Consider the following 21,378-nt stretch of genomic DNA (forward strand, 5'->3'; position numbering starts at 1 on the left):
TTTGCAGTGTTATTATGTAGATGGGGCTGTTATTGAATTGCTCTTCCCCGCCGTGCTTGGTTTCATAGCTCTTCCAGAATAATCTGTGAAAGCCTCATTTGGGATGTTTTTCGTCGGGCAGTGCATGTTGTATTTTCATTCAAAAAAATATGGCTTAGTGAGTAAAAGAGGGAAGAGGAGAAGTGGTTAGGCCTCTCAGTTTGTTGCTTATATACCAAACAAAGAGTCCTGGAAGCCTGTGCGCGATCAATCTTACTCGCCAAAAGGTCTGACAGCTCGGTGCCCTCACAACACATTTAAGGCTTCTAACTCTCCCCCGGATCAAATGCAGCCAGGAAGCGGCGAGAAACACTGGGCACTCAGATTAGAACCAGTTTGTGCTCGCAGTTATAGCCTGGTTGTCGCTGGAGGGATGTTTTAAAAGATAAATAAGAACCCAGCTGCACGAGATGCGACCAATTCCCTTTTTAGAAATGCGCCAACGGTGAGTAGGGCGAAGCAGCTTCTCTACCTGGCTTTTATCTTTGGATTGTGAATGCGATTTACTCAACGCTCATGTATTTTTTTCGTTTTAGTAGACATGCAGGTTTGTGAGCGGACCAGACTGTTGTGAAGGACAGAGTTGCTAGGGGAAGAGACGGATGGCTTTTTTGGAATTACGCACGGGCTTTGTGTGCATGGAAAGGAGTGGGTGGCGGCATTTGGTGGAGCCCAGCCTGTCCTCCACACTTATCTTTATAGCAGGAATGATTTAGGACCACTTTCCCACGGATATAAATACAATGAAAGAAACACAAGTCTTCTGTTTCAGTTAAAACGCTGTTTATGTGCTACCTGGGTATTGTCCATATGGGTCAAATCATTGTATGCGTGTGCATGTGTCCGCGTGTATTTCTTGGTGTGTGTGTGTGTGTGTGTGTGTGTGTGTGTGTGTGTGTGTGTGTGTGTGTTGGATGTAGGAATACTCAGTGCATCAGCTTTTTTTTTCTTTGCTGTGACACACCATGGTTCAATTGTTCTAGGTTTCCCTGCTGACCATATGTCAGGGCCAGTAATGTTCATGCCCACTGATATCAATCAGTTTGGCCTGAAAATGATTTTTAGTGCAAAATTAGTGAGAAGAAATTATGTTGCAACGCCACAAAAACATAACAAAGGCTTGTAGACTAAACACATTGTCCAAAATGTTTTTGCTGATTTGAAAATATATGATTCGTTGAGCATATTAAATATAATTATGTCTGCATTTAAAAAAAAAAAAAAAAAAAAATTAAAACTACAAATCAAAATAAGAGCACTTTAGTTCCAGATGTGTCTGTATTGTATTTTCGGTATTTGTAAGTGCGTGGAAATTATTGCAAATAATTTAAAAGAAAGACATAAAAAAGGCTTGTTCATTTCTGTGGAACATTTTCATTTTTTGTCAAACAAACCCACATGAATATACTGTCGTTTTTCGGTTTTCCATTAATAATTTGCTGTGTTGTAGCCTTCATCCAAAATGAGGTAGCCTATTCCTATTGAACTGGCTTTATACGATGGCATCTACCAATCTGCAGAATAACGAGACAAATAAACTCCTCTATGACTCCAGTTCAGACTGCATCCTCTCTGGCCGCGTTTGACTGACTGAACATATATGTGAATTATTTTTAAACGATTTCTCATTTAGCTTGTTGTCTTCTTGCAGAATCTCCAGAAAGGCCCGGGTGACATTTTTTTATTATTATGGATGTGCCCACGCAGATGAGAGGAGGGGAGAGGGCAACCCAAGTGTTTTCTTCACGTCGAAAATCAAAAGGAAGAAAAAAAAAAATCAAGTGGCCTTTATTCAATATTTGACTTAATGTGCGGTCATTTCCCTGCATGGTATTGAATTGTAATTATGGCCAATGATTCCACGTTCATTTGGACGTAAAAAAAATACAGATATATTATCATTCATGGTTTGTTATTGTCAAAACATTTTGTTTTATCAGCCCTCTCTTTGACAATTGTGTAAAAATACATGTGTGATTTTTCACCTCCTTTTTTTGGACACTAAATAATACCAAAAGAAGTACATTTTAGTTTTTAATTTTAAGAGATGTGTTTTGTATTTAATTTTGTGACCATGTGGACTGTTTTTGAGAAGTCTAAATTAAAATTGAAGGATATACTTTATTTATATTTCAATTCTTTTATTTATTTCTTCGAACTGGAGCAGCATGGAATGTATGACATCGGAAAAAAATGATGGTGTTTGTTTCTTTTGTCTTCAATAAAGAAACTGCTAACGTGTGTCCTTCTTCCCACCCTTATTGCATGACTGATTGATTTTACATTCGCTGAGAAAATAAAACACCTCCTCGAAGAAGAAGAAGAAAATGGAAACATAGCCTATAATTGCAACATGGTTTGCTGCTGCTGCTCCCGTTGAGGAGCTCCTGCAGACTACATGGGCTGAGAAAAGGGGCCGAGACGCTAGTTTTCCAACAACCTTATCCCCACACAAAGATGGAGGGGTGTCAAATAATACTAAAGGACTCTTACCTTTACACCGAATAAAATAAATAACATCACAAAGTCCAAACAATAAGCAAGGGAGGTTGCGTGTAAGCTCATGACCCTTGTTTTTGAAAATGTATTTCCCTCATAAATCCCAACTCGTGGCTCTTGAGGATCCTTACACAAGTGCAACAAAATGCAAAAACACAATTCTTCAACTGCGGATAAATAAAAGACAAATTCACATTAAAAATGAATAACATGTGTTCATAATACCCTGTTTGACTTTTTAAAACGAGATAAAAAAAAAAAAAAAAAAAAAAAAAAAAAAAAAGATTAAATAGGCCTATGCATATACTGTGCCCCCCTCCCTCCCGCTCTAGACGTCCTACAGCCCAGATAAAGGTCTTTGTGAGACAATGACACGAGCAAATAGAGAAAAATTCAAGCAAGTCGTGATTATTCATCCTACGCTACTTCACACATCAAACTATAGAAAACATAAACAAAGGCAGAGAGAAGGTGGAAGCCGTGAGGAGGCGCAGAAACAAAGCGGTAATATGTCTGGAGGTGGATAAGACAATGGGCGGAGTGATCCAGGCAGCGCCAATGCTACAGATGCGTCAGTTTGGGCGCTTCCTGGATTCTTCCCTGAGAGTAGTGCGGCGTTAGGTCTGTGTACGTCGGTGTCGGATCACACACTCCGTGATGCTGACTGTTGCCCATTGTGATTGCTCCATTGTACTCCATGTTTGCGGACGGTGGGTGCGGGAGGTGGGTCAGACCGAAAACAGAGGCCCCGGAATTGGGCATTGAGTCGATGTAACCTCCGCCGACATAAACGGGACTGCCTTGCATGTGCGTCCCGTAGTTGCCATTGCCTTGGAGGGGATGCGCGTCATACTCGGGCGTGGCCGAGTCGGTCCCGGGATATCTCTTCTGGGAGGGCGGGCAGTTGTTGAGGGAATTGTTTAAAGGAGGGGGATATGACGTAGCCATCCCGTATGCATTTTGATGAGTTTTATTGTAAGACGTCGGCGACTGGGATTCATATGGTACACTGTTTACAAGAGAATGCATAGAGTTGAGGTATCCGCCACCGGAAGCTGGGCCCACGGGACTCCGCGGGGACTGTCCACCGGGAGAAGGCATCATCCCGACGCCTTTCTGATCCTTCTTGTATTTCATCCTGCGGTTCTGGAACCAGATCTTGATCTGTCTCTCTGTGAGGTTGAGCAGGTTGGCCATCTCAACCCTCCGTGGTCTGCAGAGGTACCGGTTAAAGTGGAACTCCTTCTCCAACTCCACAAGCTGAGCGCTGGTGTAAGCTGTCCGGGCCCTCTTTGATGCTGCTGACCCCGGAGGACTCTTGTCTCCAGGGCAACTCTCCACTGTCAGGGAGAAGGAGAGGAGGACGTCAATCAGTAATCCATTACAGACATACACAGACGTACAGAGGCAGAGACAGGGGAGCGAGTGTGAGAGCAAAATCGTGTGACAACACATGCACAGCTGATAGCAAAACTCTCCACGATCAGGAGGGGGCGGTGGTGCTGATTGAACGTTTACGAGATAAATATGCCAATTTAAGTGGCAACAGTTCTTTTTTTTCATCCTCGACTCTTTCTCTTTCTCCTCCTCCTCCTCCCACCCAACGTGCGTGTGGAGCGCTGTTCAACATCTCAAGAATTTGATAAATCTGCTACCTGCTGTGAAACACTGGTGTTATCATCAGCGCTCCATAAGACAATTAATACAGTATAGACACGTTGTGCACGCTACTCCTACTACGAAACAATAAATGTAACGACAATATAGACCAGTACCTGATATGGAATCAGGTAACCTCAGATTTCCCTCTAAGACATTTTGCCCCATAATCACATTGTCACACGCATAATGCAAACACAAGCATTATGTATTTTTCAGTGTATCAACCAGCTCGCTCTGCCCTCACTGATAAGAAAGAAAATGGAGTTTGGCTACAGAAGAGCAAGGTGTTGGTCTACTTATTTGTGGCAGGCGGCCAACACGTAATACATTCCACTACCTGTTGCAGAAACCTGGAGTAAAAGGAATGCAACATGACATAACCTGATCTAATGTTATTGCATAGATGAAAGAGAAGTTATTACGTTCGGATGTCCATGTATGTATGGCAATCACGTGTACACACGATGATTATTGGATTATTTTTTTTTTTTAAAGGGCTAATTAGTTTGATTCATAAGACGACACGGATTGAAACAGTGCGTTCCAAATGGCCTGGCTTGTGTACGTGCGTAAAAACGTGCGCAACAGACTTTGGATAAAGCTTCGATGTGTTTCTCAGACTAATTAAAAGACCTTCCCAAGCATAACGCGCATTGAAACCACACTGATCTACATTTTAACTCTTACTATAGAAGACCTATCACATAATTATAAAATACCAATAGATTACAAAACTAGAGGGCCAAGTAAAGATGATATCTCTATTTTTTTTTTAGTTTGGCTCTATGTAATTAAACACAACCCTGACCCGCACATTTTCCTCTAAACAAAACGGGATCTGGATCTATTTGCGTAAAACGTGCCTAAAAGGCTTTCCATAAATGTTGGTGCCATAATGGTTTGAGGCCTGATGAAAACGCCTTACCAACATAAATCACCATGAAAGATACCAGACTGCTTTGCATGTTATGCTTTTAGTGAAGGACTTCCTAACTTAATTTACAATATAAAAAGCCCATAGAAAGATGATAATCTTTAAAAAAAAAAAAAAAAAAAAAAATTTAAAATACAGAAGCTTTTTGAAAGTAAACACCCCAAACTCAAATTGCCAAAACCACCAAGTTGTCTTGCATTTACAACAGCGAGATCTGGCATATATCTATGCTTAAAACGTGCGCAAAGGATTTGCGTGCTATTAAAAAGAAAGTAAAGACGTTAATAAACAAAACTTTACTGGAAAAAAAACTTCCTACAATTGGAACATTCCCCACTTAATTTACAAAAAGATCAGCATCTCTTAATTTCTAAATAACTAAATACCGAAACATCCAAACCAAGTTTTCCTCTCATAAGAACAGCAGGACGTCTAGTTTGTGTGCGTAAACGTGCCTAGAGGGTTGATAGGTTATCAAATAATCCTGAAAATACCTTCCCAAACATAAATCTAAGGGAAGCAATACAATTTTGCATTTCAATTCTTACTGACCAAATATAACCTATGCCTTGAGAAAACATGGGAAGATGAGCGTGTCTAAACTTTTAGGTTGGCTCGAAGTAAATAACCCCCTCCGGCCCCCTGCCCGCATAGGCACACTGACAAACCAAGTTTCCTCTAATCAAAACACCAGGACAAACTGAAACAACTGTTGTGTGTGTTTGTTTGTTGTCTCTCCGGGAACATTATGTGATCAGTGGAGATGCGTGTTTACAGTAGGGACAAGTCAGCTGCAGGCCAAAGGGACAACAAATGGTGGGACCCACTGCTAATGTGACACACAACTCCTCGACAGTTCGCTACCTCATATCACATGTATAAAATGCTGTAGAGTGTTCAGAGATTTTACAAGGAATTTTCAAGTTAATGTAACTAAACCCTCACAAGATGTCGATACAATAAAAGTCTGGTCATGAATTTGTTGATTAAACTACTCGGCTGCACCTCCTGAATAACTTTACAGCTCCAAATAGATATGATACATAATACAATATGGTACCACAAACCTCTGACTACGAATGATCAGGTAAAATCAACACCGGCACGGAAAAACTAAACATTAACCTTCTTAGAGAAAGTATTGTTATGCTTTAGTTTGTCTCCCTTTCACCTAATCCCTACCTGCCCACCCATCCACACCCCCTGTGTGTGGTATCCTCCCTCAGCAAAACTTATGTAAGTTTATGGTCAGAGGCTATCAAGTTGTGTGAAGTCAGCAGCATCAGTGTTTAGGCTGTGAATACCTGAGCTGGAGCTACTGGTGGGTTTCTGCTTGGTGTTCTGACGGGATTCCTTCATCCAGGGGAAGATGTGTTTGCTGCGTGCCGTAGAGGTCGGGGAGCCGTTCTTGGCACTGGGCTGGTTGGACCCGTTGCTTGTGTTTTGGCTGATAGCACCGGGGGACTGTGGGGGAGGGGGTGGGCCTGACACCGGCACCTGCGGTTGATTGCTTTCGGGATGAACCTTGGACTGCGCCGCCTGAATGGCTGTGGTCCTGTCGCAGCTCTCCGCCATCTCCCCCGGCTTCTGCAGAGCCACGGAGCCGTCAGGAGACTGCAGGGAGCAGGCAGGTCGATGGTACTCACTTTCCACATGAGAGGCCCGGGGATATTGGACCTGATTGGCATCATAACTGAAGCCATTTGCGCTTTGATATGGGTAGCCACTGTAAATTGCGGAGCTGTCGTAGTAGGTTGCCTTTTGCATCTCGCCGTTTCCCAATATTTATTTCAGAAACTGACAGGGTCTTGACACCCTTGTAGAATAACATTGGCACCCCGTGGTCACGTGACGCCTCTCCGCCAATGGCCTCCTTGGGTGAACCTAGGGTTACAAGAAGCACTGTGAGGAGAAGAAATGGTGGCGATCCATCTTACTTTTCAATACAGACTTGACACTGGAGACTATGGAGGCAAGATAGGGCCAACAATTCTGTAGACTATTACCGTTTACCTTATGGCTTACACAGGGCACAAAGGCACGTACTAACCTTGTATTACCATCTGTGCCAAACGACATTTAAAAAACAAGAAGCTGCGTGACATTTTAAATCGTAGTGCCGTTTAGCAGTGAAACAGAATATAGTTACGGTAGCTGCACTTTTTGGAAAAGAGGCTGGAGGGTAAAACGCATGCTGTGGAAATAGCTTGTTAGCGGGTTACCACACAGGAAAATAATATTTCTGTTACAATGTTATTCTACCAACAGAGCTGTCAACAGTATATCTTATTTCCCGTGTAGCAGGTGAAAACATTCCGTGTGGCCCATAAACTTAAAACCCAGTTTAGTTTTTCAGTATTTAAAAAAAAAAAAAAAAAAAAAAAAATCCTCCTTCAGTAATACAACTTCACAGCGCTTCCCAGCCACCTGGCGCAAAACATAAACAACCGCATTCTCTCGTTTTCTTTCTTTCTTTGTATGCTGCAAGACAAATGGAAGTGCCCCGAGGAAACCTGAAAAACCAGGCGGGTAACCGTGCATCTCCATGTCCATAGTGTGAACTTTTCCTCGCAGGCCCATAATAATGGCTGCTGTCGGTGCTGTCCGCGCGGCGTGATATATGGGGGTCAGTGGGCCGGGACTGCCTGCTTGGATCGAGCGGCCAGGTGAGCAGCCAAGCCCGGCACTCAGGCGGACAGAAACCCGGAGACGGCACAGCTAGAGCCCGCTGCTAAAGCACCAGAATTCATGCAGGTAACCATGGGGATGGTTGGGGACATTATGAGCCGCAATAGACACAGATCTACAGGTCATTTTGGAGAAATCTTTTGTAATGTAACATTAATAAGTAGGAAATGGTGGAGTTTTGGAATTCTTGTGTTGGAACGATTTCCAGCTAAAAACAGCAAAGTGGAACAAATAATAGTAATAATCAAAATAATTGGAATTATTTAAAATAAAAGTAAATTATTTTCAATACATGTTGGTTTTAAAATCATTCATTTCTTTTGTTTGCACTACAGATTTAACCATGACCCGTCGCTTTTATTTGGGAGGCAGATCATTTAGACAATGCATATAAATAAAAGATATTAAAAAAAAAGAAATCTAAATATTGCATGCAACACTTTTAAGATTGTAACTGTTTAAAGTCACAGGTCCGGATGCTTTATGTCTGATAGTAAATATGACTCCAACAATAACGATTATATGATTGTAGACTGCAATAAAAAAATATTTGTTTATTTCATCATCTATATCCCATAGTCCTGAAGCAGAAATATAACTAGAATGCATTTTCATGAAACGTGCACAAAGAAAAATGAAATGAAAATGTCTAACAACTGGATTTGTGCAGCCGTGCATAACAAGAGGCAAATCAGTATAAAATGAGCCCTCAGCGGAGCTGAACCGCAGCCTGAAAGAAGGTGTCTTCGATGTATCTGCGTTCATGATGAGCAGGAAAAGATATCAGAAAGCTCTGTGGTATCTCCAGGCGAACCTTTGCGATAGTCATAAAAGGCAGAGAAAGAGAGACAAAAGACAGACTTGAGCTCTGTGCGCAGCCCTGTGCTCCACGCAAGAGAAATCTGGCTGCCTGACTGTGTGTGAACTCTTCCTGAACCGAGATCTAAGTCATACGGTGATAAATCACCGCGCGACACACAAACTCCGCCATTTACAACCGAGGGAGCCTATTTCTGGCCTGCTTACCTTATCCTCTTACGACGAATGCAGAGCACCAGGCAATATTTTCTCATTCAGCGACGAAATCGATCAAAGCAGTAATCCAGAGAAAAGTTTAAAGGCAGGGCTGACTGGGTGAAGCTGCAGTAGCAGACTGCGCCCTGCCATACACCAGGCATTAGCAGCCACAACAAAAAGGGAAGAGCCGAGAGAAGCCCCTTTCCTTTTTTCCTTTTCCTTTTTCTCCTACTCGACGTGGATGGGTAAACCGAGATTACGAAAGCAGGCGTGAGCAGTCGGGTCAGCGAGATAAGAGTTATCTGGCCCCAGGACTGAATTTATCGTCATGCTATAGAGCAATGGCCAGGGCTTCATAGCAATATTAAACTCAGCCAAAGCTATGCTGGACTATGTGATCCTTCACCAGTACCATGCAGACACCAGTGAACTGCCCCGAACCAGAGCGTCACCATAGACAAGAAAAATTATGCAAATGAAGTAGCGCCTTGGAAAGCCAGTACAAATCAAGTGGTTGCCTCTCCTCCTCCCCCAACCAAATGGGGTAGTGCGTCTAGAAAAAATAAATAATTCTTCGTTACAAATAGAATAGTCCATCCTCAAAGTGTTTTAAGTCGCTTTGTTATTATTTACTCCAAGTCCTGCAGTGGAGTTATGAACCCAGTGGATGAGATGTTGGAGAGACAGGGCGAATACAAAGGAATAATCAGGCGCTAACCATGCTGCATTTCCATTTCCATGGGACATAAAGGGCTTCTATCCCTGGCTTAATCATTAACCCGCATTTTTTGCATATAATGCAGAGTTTTGGCACAAGGACGCGCAAATTCGTTTTCATATCTGCGCCTGGTATTCCCTGCATGGCTTCTCAGATGAGGAATACAACATTATATATTGAATGTTTTTTTTTTTAAGATGAGAAAGTACAACAGCAGATCAAAGCTGTGTTCGATGTATATCAAGGGAAATCCCAGTCGGAGCAGGGTGTGAAAAATGGGCTGAAGTTTCATCACCAAAAGGCAAGCCAGGGAGGACATGCAGCGAGGAACAGAGGAGAAGAGAGCCGGCAGCAGGGGGAATCCCTCTGCGTGCTAATGCTGTGTTTTGCAGCCAAAAAGATAGACTGCGAAAACTAGATTTATGTCCTCTCAGCTTCCCCAGGCTGTAAACACGTTCAGAGCTGCAGCTTCTCTGCTGGTTTTCAGGCTATGGGACAAAATTCAGTGACACAATTAAATAAAAAGGTAGAAACACATGGACGGCGTGGGAGGATGAGTGGGACACAAATTCACGCGAGTTTCTTTTTTTTTTTCTTTCTTTCTTTTTTTTAAAGCTAACTCGACTGTTTCTTTTACAAACCAAAGTAGGCACATCGTATAATTATTTACTTCTTTTTGTTTTGCTAAAATGCTGATTCGCCTCTCTCTTTCATTTGGCCCTGAGGAGAGGGTTAAAAGTCAGTGGGGTTGTGCTCGTATACTGCCGTGCGTAAAAAGGCGCAAAATAACGTGGGAGGGGAAAAAAAAGAAACTGAAATGTTGAAAAGAAAAACATTTTTAAAACTTCAGTGCAGTAAACTATAGCAGCTACAAGCAGATGGCTTTTACAGAAAGTAGTTTTTGAAATGAGTAAGGCACCGCTCCAAGAGCTGCGATTGCCCTCGTCACTTTTATAGTGACAAATTACACCACAAAGACAAGTGGAAGAGAAGGAATTATTGCTCTCGGGCTGGTCGTATTGCTGCTACAAAGAAATTTTCAAGGCATAGGCTGCTTCTCTATCCTTGCGAGTGCTTTGGTGGGCGTGTGGGGTAGGCTACTTATTAGAAATTGAATAAGGATATCACCATCAAGCATTCATAACACAAATCAATAAAGATATATGGACTTACCGAAGGCAGTTCAAGGTGTCTCGGAGACCGCGCGATGGCCTGAATTTACTGGGCTGGATTTCTGCAACGAAGAGTGGAATACAGATTTTCAATTTCTCGGAGGATAATCCAACATTTTAATGTGTTCCTAAATTGTATTAGTGTGGATTTTATTTTCAATTCAGATTCCAAATATATAGTTAGGATAGAGTCTAATTTTGAATAGCCTAATAAGACCATTGCAATTGTATGTGACTGTTTAGGCCTGTGATTTAATGGCAAAAAGAAACCTTTGACAAATAATAATAAATCTAGTCAAATTCAATGCAAACATTTTTAAAGATTTTTTTGGAGGATACAATTTTAGACTCAACGACAGGCTGCAAGTCAATAAGGAATATCTTTACAGCTTCAAGTAACTAGGAAATCTTGATTTCTAGAATATTTTTTTTTAAAAAACAACACCTATCAAATAATAAACAAAATATACAAATAAATGCCATAATTTAGAGATTCTTCTTGGACAAAAGAGCCAAATATTGCAAAATAATACCCCTAACAACATAAAAATTGGCCCATGCAAATAACGTGTTTGTTGTTTCCCTGCTGGCCGGTAAGCATTTTCTCCACAAACGGATCGAATAGTCATTAGCTCTCGCGCACCATCTTCCCCAAGTCCCCGTGCCCATAAATCAAGCAGAAGCGCCGTGACCCCAACGCGGCCGTGCGGTCCTGGATGGCACTCCGTCTTCCATTATATCCTCGTTTCCCTGGCGGAGCGACACAACCTCACCGCTTTCCCCTACTTTTTTATGGAGCTCATCTTGATGTATCATTTACGCACAAAAAAACACACGTTAAGATAGGAGATGTTTAGTTTTATAGGGCAGGTTGTACCTTAGTTCGCCGCGCGCTCTGTTTGGGTTTTTCTAGGAGGCACATATTTAAATGGCTGCTTTATTTACAAACGGTAACACTGGCCAATTCATCCAAATGGCTGCTGGTGTTGTCATTAAAACAGAAATATTTCATTTGTAATGCTCTGTTCTCAGTTTTCAATGAAATTAATGATGGATTTATCATAATGTTAGTTTAGGAAGCATAAAATTGACCAATGCATCAACCTTAATGGCCCAGACAAATCCTTAAATGGTCACCTAAACAGAATGTGCGTAAATCGTTGAGGTATATTTATGTTTCGCTTGATTAACTGTAATGAATCCGAGATATTAACAAATAGGTGAATATCGATAGCTTCTTCGTGTGTCTATTGTTTCGCCCTGCCTAAACCCTGGACCCTTTTTTACTGACCTCTGCCTCCCGAAGCAATAACTCACGACAGTAATGAACAATCGGCGGAAATACCTCAAAATAAAATCCATCCTCCCGAACCTCGGGCTCAGAGTCTGTCCGCGTGGAAAAACATATCCGTCCGTGACAGCAAAATACATCCACAAACGCGGGATCCTCTCTTTTTCAGTCTCCCTCTACTTTCTTTTTCTCCCCTCGATAAACAATCTACAAAGCCAGGACTCCCTTCACGGAAAGTGGGGGTAACCCGCATATAATCTGCATCATATGGTCAGACCGGGGCTCCGGTTTTCTTCCCAGTGCCATAACATCGCGCAGTATTATGCGCCCCGCTCACGTGACGCAACGTCAACTTAAATCCCTTTTATTTGAGCCCGTGAATCATTAATGGAGGCAGTCATTGCCCCTGAGGAGAAACGGATCAGTTTGGAGGGAGAAAAAAGAGGGGTATGTGACACTGCAATGTATCTGGCAGAGGAGCAAGCCTCTCACAGAGAAGCAGCTTTTCCACGTGTCGCCCATTCAGAGCAAAAGACTGTTCTGTCAGTATTAAAGTGCCATATATTTGGTGCCTGTTAGCGGCTAGAAGAGCTAATCCTGCTGTATTATGCTGTTTCAAGCCCTGAGCCGGGCTGCAGCCAGAATGTTTGCACTGCAGCGTGATAATTCGCACTATGTGAGATGGAGGTTTCCCTACAAAATACCATTTAAGGGTGGCATAATAATGATCCCACTCATCACTCCATTAAAGCTCTTCTCCTTTGTGTTTACCACACAGTCAGGGTTGTGGAGTGTATTACAGAACCTCAACTCAATATCGCCCCCCGTCCTCATTGTCAGACTTCTGCTTTTGGACCACTTAGTCGGCCCGTGCTCCTCCATCAGCAAAGTCTCCGTGCTGCTGCGTGAATAAAAACAAAACGTTACACGTTTACCTGTCCTACATAAGGTGGCTGTGTGTCCTGGTGGTCGTGAGGGGTGCCTGTCAGTCACCAGTGAGCGGGAAGTGGAGGCGAGGTAACCAAAGTGTGTCTGTTCGACCCCGCTGATCAGTACATGGAACCCCATTAGACCTACATGCACTTAGGCATTTCCTATGACCAGCTGAGTGATGGTAGGAATTACAGGTTTGTGCAAAAGGAACAGCTTTTGGAGCTAGCCGAGGCTGCCATGATATAAACCAAATGCTGTCTAAAGAGTGCGCCACGCGTGCATAATGGGAGAAATCTGGCTTCTGACCCTTCAAATATTGCCAAAGTGCTATCCCGGAAGAGCTTCTCTCTTCTCGGCGCCGTTTGGCGCTTGTTTTCCGTCAACACGGAGCAGCGGGCGTGGAAAAAAATCCTACTACATCTATTAATCATTCGGGGCGGACATAGACAGCATCCCACTCCCACATCAGCCTTTGTCTTCTCAAACTACAACTTGAGTGGTAAACTTTTAAAGACAGGAACAGAGGCAGAGCCTCTTATTTATTCACCTACAGCTAATCTAAAACGGCACTTGAAAGGAAGAAGAATGACGGTTTAACTTGAACTTTTTGAGCGCATTATTATGAAAAGAAATTGTTTCTGTTAGTTTAAACCGAGTGTTCGTGTCCTGTTATTTTGTTCTTTTTACAGATGTGGAGCTGTCTGGAAGATTACAAGGTTCGAAGGGATCGTTCACTGGAAGATAATCCCCTCGTGGCCTGTCGCCACCGCACCTGAACTTTTCCGTGACCCGGGCAGACGCATGGAGAGCTGAGTGGGAAGTTATTTGGAGTTCAAAACAAGAAGATGGAAATTAAAGGCCCTCAGCTGGTAGTCTACTTTCTGCACTTAAATTCTCCAGACTTCCATTTCGCACTAAAGTAGTAGTTGATTGATTGTGTTTTAAATCTAAACTGTTTCAGCATAAAACAAATGTTTCAGAGGTATTTACACAAATCAAGGCTCCTTATCTCTGTCAGCGAAGAGGAGTTAGAGGTGCAGACCTCTGGATTGTGGCCAGACGGCGGTCCATATCTATCCACAATATTGACACTCGGAGCGCCTCACAGCCAGGCTTGAGTTACCGATACTCGGAGCCGAAGGTAACAGTTTCTGCGAGGTTTACTGCGGCCAACATCAAGGCTAATGCTAAATTCAACGCCTCAAGCTGAGTGGAGCCATCTCTGATGAACCCAGACCAACACTACTGAAACAGACTCGGACGGTGGAATTGTTTGCTTAAAGGTGGTTGTAATAAAGCAATTTTGTTCATACTGTTGAACTAGCTCTTTTATATGACTGAAAATGTCCCAGCAGGCTTTTGTACAATAACTGTCAGGTAAGAGCAAAATAGTCCACTAATAATAATAATAATACTATCAGGTACTTTCTGTGTTAATGATTAACTTTTGTCTAAATTGACCATTGTCTTCAACCTCATTCAAAGGACCCTTTATTCTGAGTTGAAGCAACAGATTTAACCCATTTACATTGTTACCGTTGTTCAGACACATTTTCTGGCACTTTTAAATTGAAATGTGAAATTAAACCATTAATCAAGCAGAGAAATAATCAACTTTTCACCTTCAGCATTCATGGAAACTGCTATTAAATTTTTTGATGCATGCCTGAGGGCATAGTTATTTTGTGCCAAACTTTGCCAACATTAATGCAGACTGTTTATTTTGTCATGTTAATGACGGTGATTGGACTATGTTAAATCTAGAGAGGTTTCTTCTACACCTGGTTGCATTAGACATCTGATGTTGCATGTGCTTTAGTTCATTTTAAAAGAAAATTTAGTCTTACTACCGTTTTAATGGCTAGATGCAGAATGGATGTCACCTTCTTAGTTGCCTTCTTGGTCTGATGATGTTAGTTAAGAAAAGTTAGATTGCCTTGAATCATATTTGGCTACTAAGTACTAAGGCTACTGGGATATATTTAAGTAGTTTATGTCTAATATAAAATGTTTTAAAACAAATGCAGACCTATATTATGTAAAACATTTATTTAGAAATAAATTAAGATTTTTGGATATCAAATTGAGAATTTGAATTCAGTGATTATTTAAGTTTAATAATGAGCCAAATGCGATATTAATACACTTACACAATCTACAGCAAAATATATCTATAAAAAAGACAGATCATGTTACAATATCAATAAATATACACCATATGATCAATAAATAAAACTTCACTTCCGGGACATTTTATGCAAATTCGAGGTGTTTACATAGAACTAAAACAGAAAAAAGCAGCCAAATCTACTCACAAGTCATGACGGTCTGTGTCCAGCGGACAGAGTTTTTGTCAGGGGAGAAGAGATGTGACTCGCACCCTGAAGAGGATCACTTCAAATGAAAATAAGCCGGATTTTCAGATCTATTTCTGACCCCGGGGCATTCATTATTCAACAAGTCACGTGGACGGCAGAATTAAAAATTCAGTACATTGGAAGTGACCTCTATTCGCGAATCAAATGACTTGAAATCTGTAATTTAAAGTTGGACTTCTTGGAGTCTGCGCAAAAATCTGTGCCAATCAGCCCTAGTGCCATCTTCCGCAGAGCTGCCATGTGTGCAGTGCTGGAGAGCTCAAGCATTTCTGCAGCAAGTGTAGTTTGTAAAAAGAAAATGTTCTCATGCAGACAAAAGAAATGGTTATAATGAAAGATACGATACAGACGACATGGAACGGAGAGCTGTTTCTAAAATAAATACTACTTTGTGTCTTTTACTGTCACTCTTTCTTTTGTGACTACCAGTTAATTAACAAATAAGTGCACAATAAACTCGTCCCATATGTAATTATTAACATAATTATTAAGTTGAAACTATCACGCCAGAAAATGATATATAAAAAAAAAAACAAGCACAATATAGCAGCATGTTTCTGCTTATATCTGCCCTCTCTTCACGGCCTGACTGGACTGTTTCTGTCAGGCTTTGTAAAAGAGCAGTCTGTCAGAATAATTTGGGGGGAATTTATGGCGCGGACTCGCACCTAAAACTCAGTTCTTGTTTCCGTGCCGTCTGTGGGTAAATCTTAAATGAGAAGAAAAATCTCGCGGAGGTCTCAACGCTGATGTATGGTCTGAACACTGTGTGTCGAAAGGTTAGGGGTCAGAAGAAGTGCTGCGAGCCGGTGATTGGCCAGTACAGGCTGTGTCCCCTGGTTGAACTTTCTATTGTTTGGATGTAGCAGGTAGTGACCAACACTCACTCTGGTGCATGAGGTTGGCTGAGATCTCGTATAATGGCAAGTGAGAACAATATGTGTGGCTGGGTACGTTTAACAATTTGGGTTTGGTTTGATTCCCGTGTCAGTGAAGCCGGCAAAGCTTTAGAGCCAGCTGATAGCTGCCTCCTATATTTCTGCTACATCTCTTCTTAATCCATCAAAATGCGCGTGACATTCAAGCACATTTTACGGTTTCAAATCTAGCAGTGGAGGACTGAAAGACAAAACCACAATTAGGCATACCTAAAGTCTTTTGTCAAAGTGTGTACATGGCAATGCATTACTTAGAACAGACAACTCTGAACAGATTACGCACAATCACAGCCCGAAAATGTTAGTGAGAGTGCACAAAACTGTGCCCTGATTACCAAGTTAAATCTCTCTGCAAAAAAAAAAAATACAGCAAACATATTTTTATTCTATTCAGGATCAGTGAAAAAAGTTCGAAAAAGAAGACATCCACAATGTTTAGAAAGTGTGGCACAGTGAATTATTCAATACTCGAACACGCTAATGCAGTTTTACGCACGTATCTCCAAAACCTTTAAGGAAAAAGTTCCACACACTGAAATGTATTTAAAGAGCATAAAAATACAATGTTTAAGTTTGAAATTACAATCTCTAAAATTAAGAATCATTTTTTAAAATAGGAGGCACTACATGCCGTGTTAATTAGGACGGCTTAAAAAAAAATACATCTTGCGCTGAAGTGAAATCAATATTTGCGAGGACAAAACATCCACAGCCACGTCAGCCTTATAAGTGAGGTACATATTTATTTCACGAGGACAGATTTATCCTACACTAACCTACATCACAACGGTCATTACTTAGACGACACACACAAATATTCACAGTTTAGAACACAGCACAACATAGGACGCACTAGCACAAATAAAACTAGACCTTACGACACCAACAAACATAATCTTACTCGACGAAACGATTTCCTTATTGTGCCTTCATTATGATGTGTCTATGTACATTAGATGTGAAAGTCACCTGGACTACATTCAACAGTAAACCAACCCACTCAAACGCACAAACTACACTGCTACTCTGACTGATGCCATTCCTCTAAAAACAGCCGTCTGGTTTTCTAACAGGCATCTATAGAGTCTCGCTAAATATCTTTCAAGTATATTAGAACTTTCCATGAGCAATAATAAAAAAACAATGCAATAATCAGAGAGAACATAGAAAAATGAGCTCACTCAATTTTAACTGCAATTATACATTTCGCTCCAAGTCCTACGTTTTGAGAGTGCGTTATCCTTCTTTCATAATAATAAACAAATATAAACACTTCAGTTGCCACCGTGGCAAGTAAGGGTGGATTTCAAGCTTATATGAAGAGGGCGAGGATGACCGGAGAGGGAAAGGGTACAAAGGACGTGACAGGGGCCCAATGGCAGAGGCAAGGTGAAAGAGATAACACCATGTGTGTAAAATCTACTGAGAATCGGTCCATCAAATTCCACTTGTGATATTTGCCATCTCAGTCTGGATTGGGTTTTTTTCTGGGTGGGGTTCGTTCATGCACTATAGACCTGCGGTGCACGGCGTGGGGACGAGCTGCTGGCCTGTTTTGATCTGCTGCTGCTGGGCCACCGAGGCTGAAGACGAGGCCGAGCTGGACGAGCGGATCTTGGTGTTGGGCAGCTTGTGCTCCTTTTTCCATTTCATCCTCCGGTTCTGAAACCAGATTTTAACCTGGCGCTCGGACAGGCACATGGTGTGCGCAATCTCCACCCGCCTGCGCCGGGTCAGGTACCGGTTGAAGTGGAATTCCTTCTCCAGTTCCAGAGCCTGTTGGCGGGTGTAGGCAGTGCGGGACCTCTTGGGCACTCCTCCAGTGTAATTGGGATTGACTGGGAGGGAAAAAAGCCATACAGAGGCAAGCAAGCAGGTGTTACATGCAGGTTGATAGCGTTTATTCCAATCCCTTAGTTCCGCCACTGGGAACATTACATGGAGGGAAATTATAAAATATCTCTGGGTTTAGCGGGAAATTGCAGCCGTTTTGTTTGTTTCACCCTCTGTCTTGTTTCAGTTTACGCACATGACCTTAATGTGGAGATACCGAGTGCACAAACACTCGCATCCAGGGACAGATCGAGCTTAGAAATGATTAACAAAACAGCGGGGTTGAATATTACAGTTTGGCTTGGCTCCAGTGGTGGAGGTAGTTTGGGTTAAAAAGCAACAAAGGCACATGGCCCCGACAGACGAACACAGGCAATAAAATTTACGAGGGTCCTTAATTACCGACCCTGCTGCTCGATAGTCGTAAATTGCTGCTGTAAGGGCTGCTACTAGTGCTGCCTCAATAGGCTTGCGTGTGTTCAAGTGGTTGTTTCTCAGTGGTTCTGCTGTTTAACCGTGACGATAACTCACCGTTGTTAACGTGGACCTTTTTCATCCAGGGATAAACCACCGGCTCCTTGCCCTTCGCTACGCCGGGATATGCCTCACTGGCGAGGCTGCAGTCTTTGCTGGCATTTGCCCCTGCGCCACCATCTGGGGCCGCGGTGAGGCGAGGACCGTGGCTCTGTGGAACCGGTTGCGGCTGTGCGTGATGCCCGTCGCCAAAATCATCGAGTCCAGTGGCGGGGACGTTACCGTAATCGTATCCCGATTCTGTGTAGTTTGACCTCGGATAGGATGGCTCGTCGTGATGGGGGAAGCCCGTATCTTTTGGCCGCTCGTAGTATTCACCAGGGTTGGGGATGTATCCGCTCTGCTGATATTCGTCGCATGGAGGAAAGGACGGCTCGATATAGTTGGAGTTTATCAAGTAGGAACTCATGGTCATTAATTTGTGAAGTGCAACAATACTAATTTTTATCGCGCTGTCGTTTTTCTGATCTCCACAAAACCCTCCTACTCCCTGTCAAATGTACAAAGTTGCCTGGTCACGTGTGAAGAGCCACCAATCACTGCGTGTGCTGAGGGCATCATGTAAACAGGAACCAATGGAAAGCATGGCACTGGTACCACCAACACTGCTCGGACTGGCTTACGTTGGTGTTTTCCTTATTAAATCACAGTATATAAAGCAAAACCAATCAACTAACTTGTTTACTGCATGAGGCCAAACTTATGTGGGTGAGGTTTTTTCCTGCATGTGAATCCATCCACCTCCTCTGAAAGGGATTACGAAATTCAAGCCCAAATGAAATAAAGGTCATCCAAAAAGAAAAACACTATTTCTAAAAAGCATGAACTGTTGGGGTTTCAAATATGTTGCATCGTCATCAAGACACAGAGAAAAAACACGTCAACATAAAAATACAAAATACAGATTGTACCATTGTATATATGAATCTATTCAAATGATCGAAACAGAGCACGAGCTTCCTGGGAAGCACTGACGAGCCGTTTCTCTGCGGACTTTCAAGCCTGCATATAAAAGCCTATATATAAAACCTGACGCCCAGCACACGCACACAGCAAAAAGCACTCACTTCTTAAAATGCAGAAACATGTAAACGCCCCTTTTATCACATTTCATTGCTATAAATGTGAAAACGGCTATTTTCTCTTGTTTTCCAGAACATGGCAACAACATGAAGCTGCTTCTGCTCCATTTGTCCTATTACACCACATTAAACTTACTTGCTGCTGATAGCATGCACTCCGTGTAATCGGAGCTGCCCTAGGTTACCTGTCACTGAAAAGCACATCCAAAGCACCCAACACTTGAGGACACCTGTGTTGCATTACAGCCACGCCAAAACAAAACGTGCACACACATTATACAGTAAGCGCTGTCAGCCTGAATTAGTTTGTGCAGCACCAACGACCTCGTATCTCACACACATCGAATTCTGACTAAATCTGGAAATACACTAAAAAATTGTCAAAAACAATTTGCCAGCATTTCAATACAAACCTGCAATGTTGCAATAATAAAGAAGGGAAGCTCTCCTCCACTACAGTAAGCTACCACCAAAAACCATATACCAGCATATGAAAATATGTTACAGAGAGGGAGGAATAATAATAATAATAATATTAATAATAATAATAATTTGTGTGGGAAAATAAACTGTATAAATTCTGGATCATCCTTTGACAGACTTTGAATGCAATGCAAAAAATTAAAAAAATGTTTTGTTCATAAGGTTGACAATATAAAAGTCTCTTACCGTGTTCCTCGTCCTCCGCCATCACGTCCAGGTCCAGTTTCCTCTCCATGTCCAAGGTGGCACGCTGCATCTGCGTCCCTTCAAGATGCAGCAGCTCTTCACAAAGCAGATCCCCACTGTCCACGTCAACAAGGCCTCTGCGTGGAGAAACAAGAGGCCAAACTTCGGAAATATTGAAAGCTTTCTTTTCTCTCCTTTTTTTCTTTTTTTGTTGGGTCCCCCCACTATTCTATTCGCTCCCCCTAAACAGAGATAACTTCTGCCTGACCCCGAAGTGACACCGTTTCCATTTTGTCTCTGATTAATCTTGCCCATTGACAGTCTTTGTTAAACAACAAGGCGTGCCCTTTTTTTTTTTCCCCCAAAGAGGCGACATTTTCATATCTGTTAGACGCAGTGACCTGGGGTTCACCCCGGACTTGGACTTCAGTTTTCAGGCTCTGTTCAACTGTGGGGAGATGGGGGAGCACTTAGCGCGGGTCAGCACCCAGGAGGGTCCCCAAGGGATTTTCAAAAAAATGTGCAAAAGACCTACAACTACCTAAGAAGCTCACACCTCGAACTAGTACTGAGCTAAAATATACATCTGTGGAAAAGGGGACACTAGAACTACAGAGGTCTGCTGCAGATGGGCTGATGAAATACCTGATTTTATTTTTCACAGTTCTTATTTCCATCACTGAACCTCTAGATTCTGGATATACTGATGCAGATGACTAAAAAAAAAAACTCAGGCCTCAGTTTTTGCTCTTAAAAAAAAAAATAGCCATTCTTTCAGCGCGCTGTTGCTGCAAGGCATAGACATCAGGCTGTCCTGTACCTAACTCATTGTAAATGGCAGCTGATGTACTTTCCTCCAAAGATCCACTGTATCCGTATGGCCGAGAGACCACCTGAGAGGCAATATTTCAACATAATGTCAGCGGGTAAGACGACTTCACATGATATCTAAATTTACAGTCTGCTGCCATTCTATTATATAGGTCCTGTA

The 21,378-nt window shown here is 42.3% G+C and overlaps 2 protein-coding genes and 1 long non-coding RNA gene across 3 annotated transcripts; 1 reads left to right on the top strand and 2 right to left on the bottom strand.

Moving 5' to 3' along the window:
• Nucleotides 1-1,298: 1,298 nt before the first annotated feature.
• Nucleotides 1,299-8,928, bottom strand: hoxa3a (homeobox A3a). Its single transcript, XM_069176554.1, has 3 exons — nucleotides 8,849-8,928; nucleotides 6,439-7,018; nucleotides 1,299-3,878 (listed from the first exon to the last, which is right to left on the bottom strand). The coding sequence occupies exons 2-3, from the start codon at nucleotides 6,899-6,901 to the stop codon at nucleotides 3,100-3,102; spliced, it is 1,242 nt and encodes a 413-aa protein (XP_069032655.1). The 5' UTR covers nucleotides 6,902-7,018; nucleotides 8,849-8,928; the 3' UTR covers nucleotides 1,299-3,099.
• On the top strand, nucleotides 7,178-14,265 carry LOC138214765 (uncharacterized). Its single transcript, XR_011179649.1, has 2 exons — nucleotides 7,178-7,888; nucleotides 13,643-14,265. It is a non-coding gene; the product is annotated as an uncharacterized lncRNA (long non-coding RNA).
• Nucleotides 14,266-16,643: 2,378 nt separating this feature from the next.
• Nucleotides 16,644-19,186, bottom strand: hoxa4a (homeobox A4a). Its single transcript, XM_069176556.1, has 2 exons — nucleotides 18,634-19,186; nucleotides 16,644-18,107 (listed from the first exon to the last, which is right to left on the bottom strand). Exons 1-2 carry the CDS (start codon nucleotides 19,049-19,051, stop codon nucleotides 17,779-17,781), a joined length of 747 nt encoding a protein of 248 aa, XP_069032657.1. The 5' UTR covers nucleotides 19,052-19,186; the 3' UTR covers nucleotides 16,644-17,778.
• Between the last annotated feature and the right edge of the window lie 2,192 nt (nucleotides 19,187-21,378).

This window comes from Embiotoca jacksoni, unplaced genomic scaffold (assembly GCF_022577435.1).
Source record: "Embiotoca jacksoni isolate LCO1_2020_lvr unplaced genomic scaffold, fEmbJac1.0.p SCAF_7, whole genome shotgun sequence".
NCBI lineage: Eukaryota > Metazoa > Chordata > Actinopteri > Embiotocidae > Embiotoca > Embiotoca jacksoni.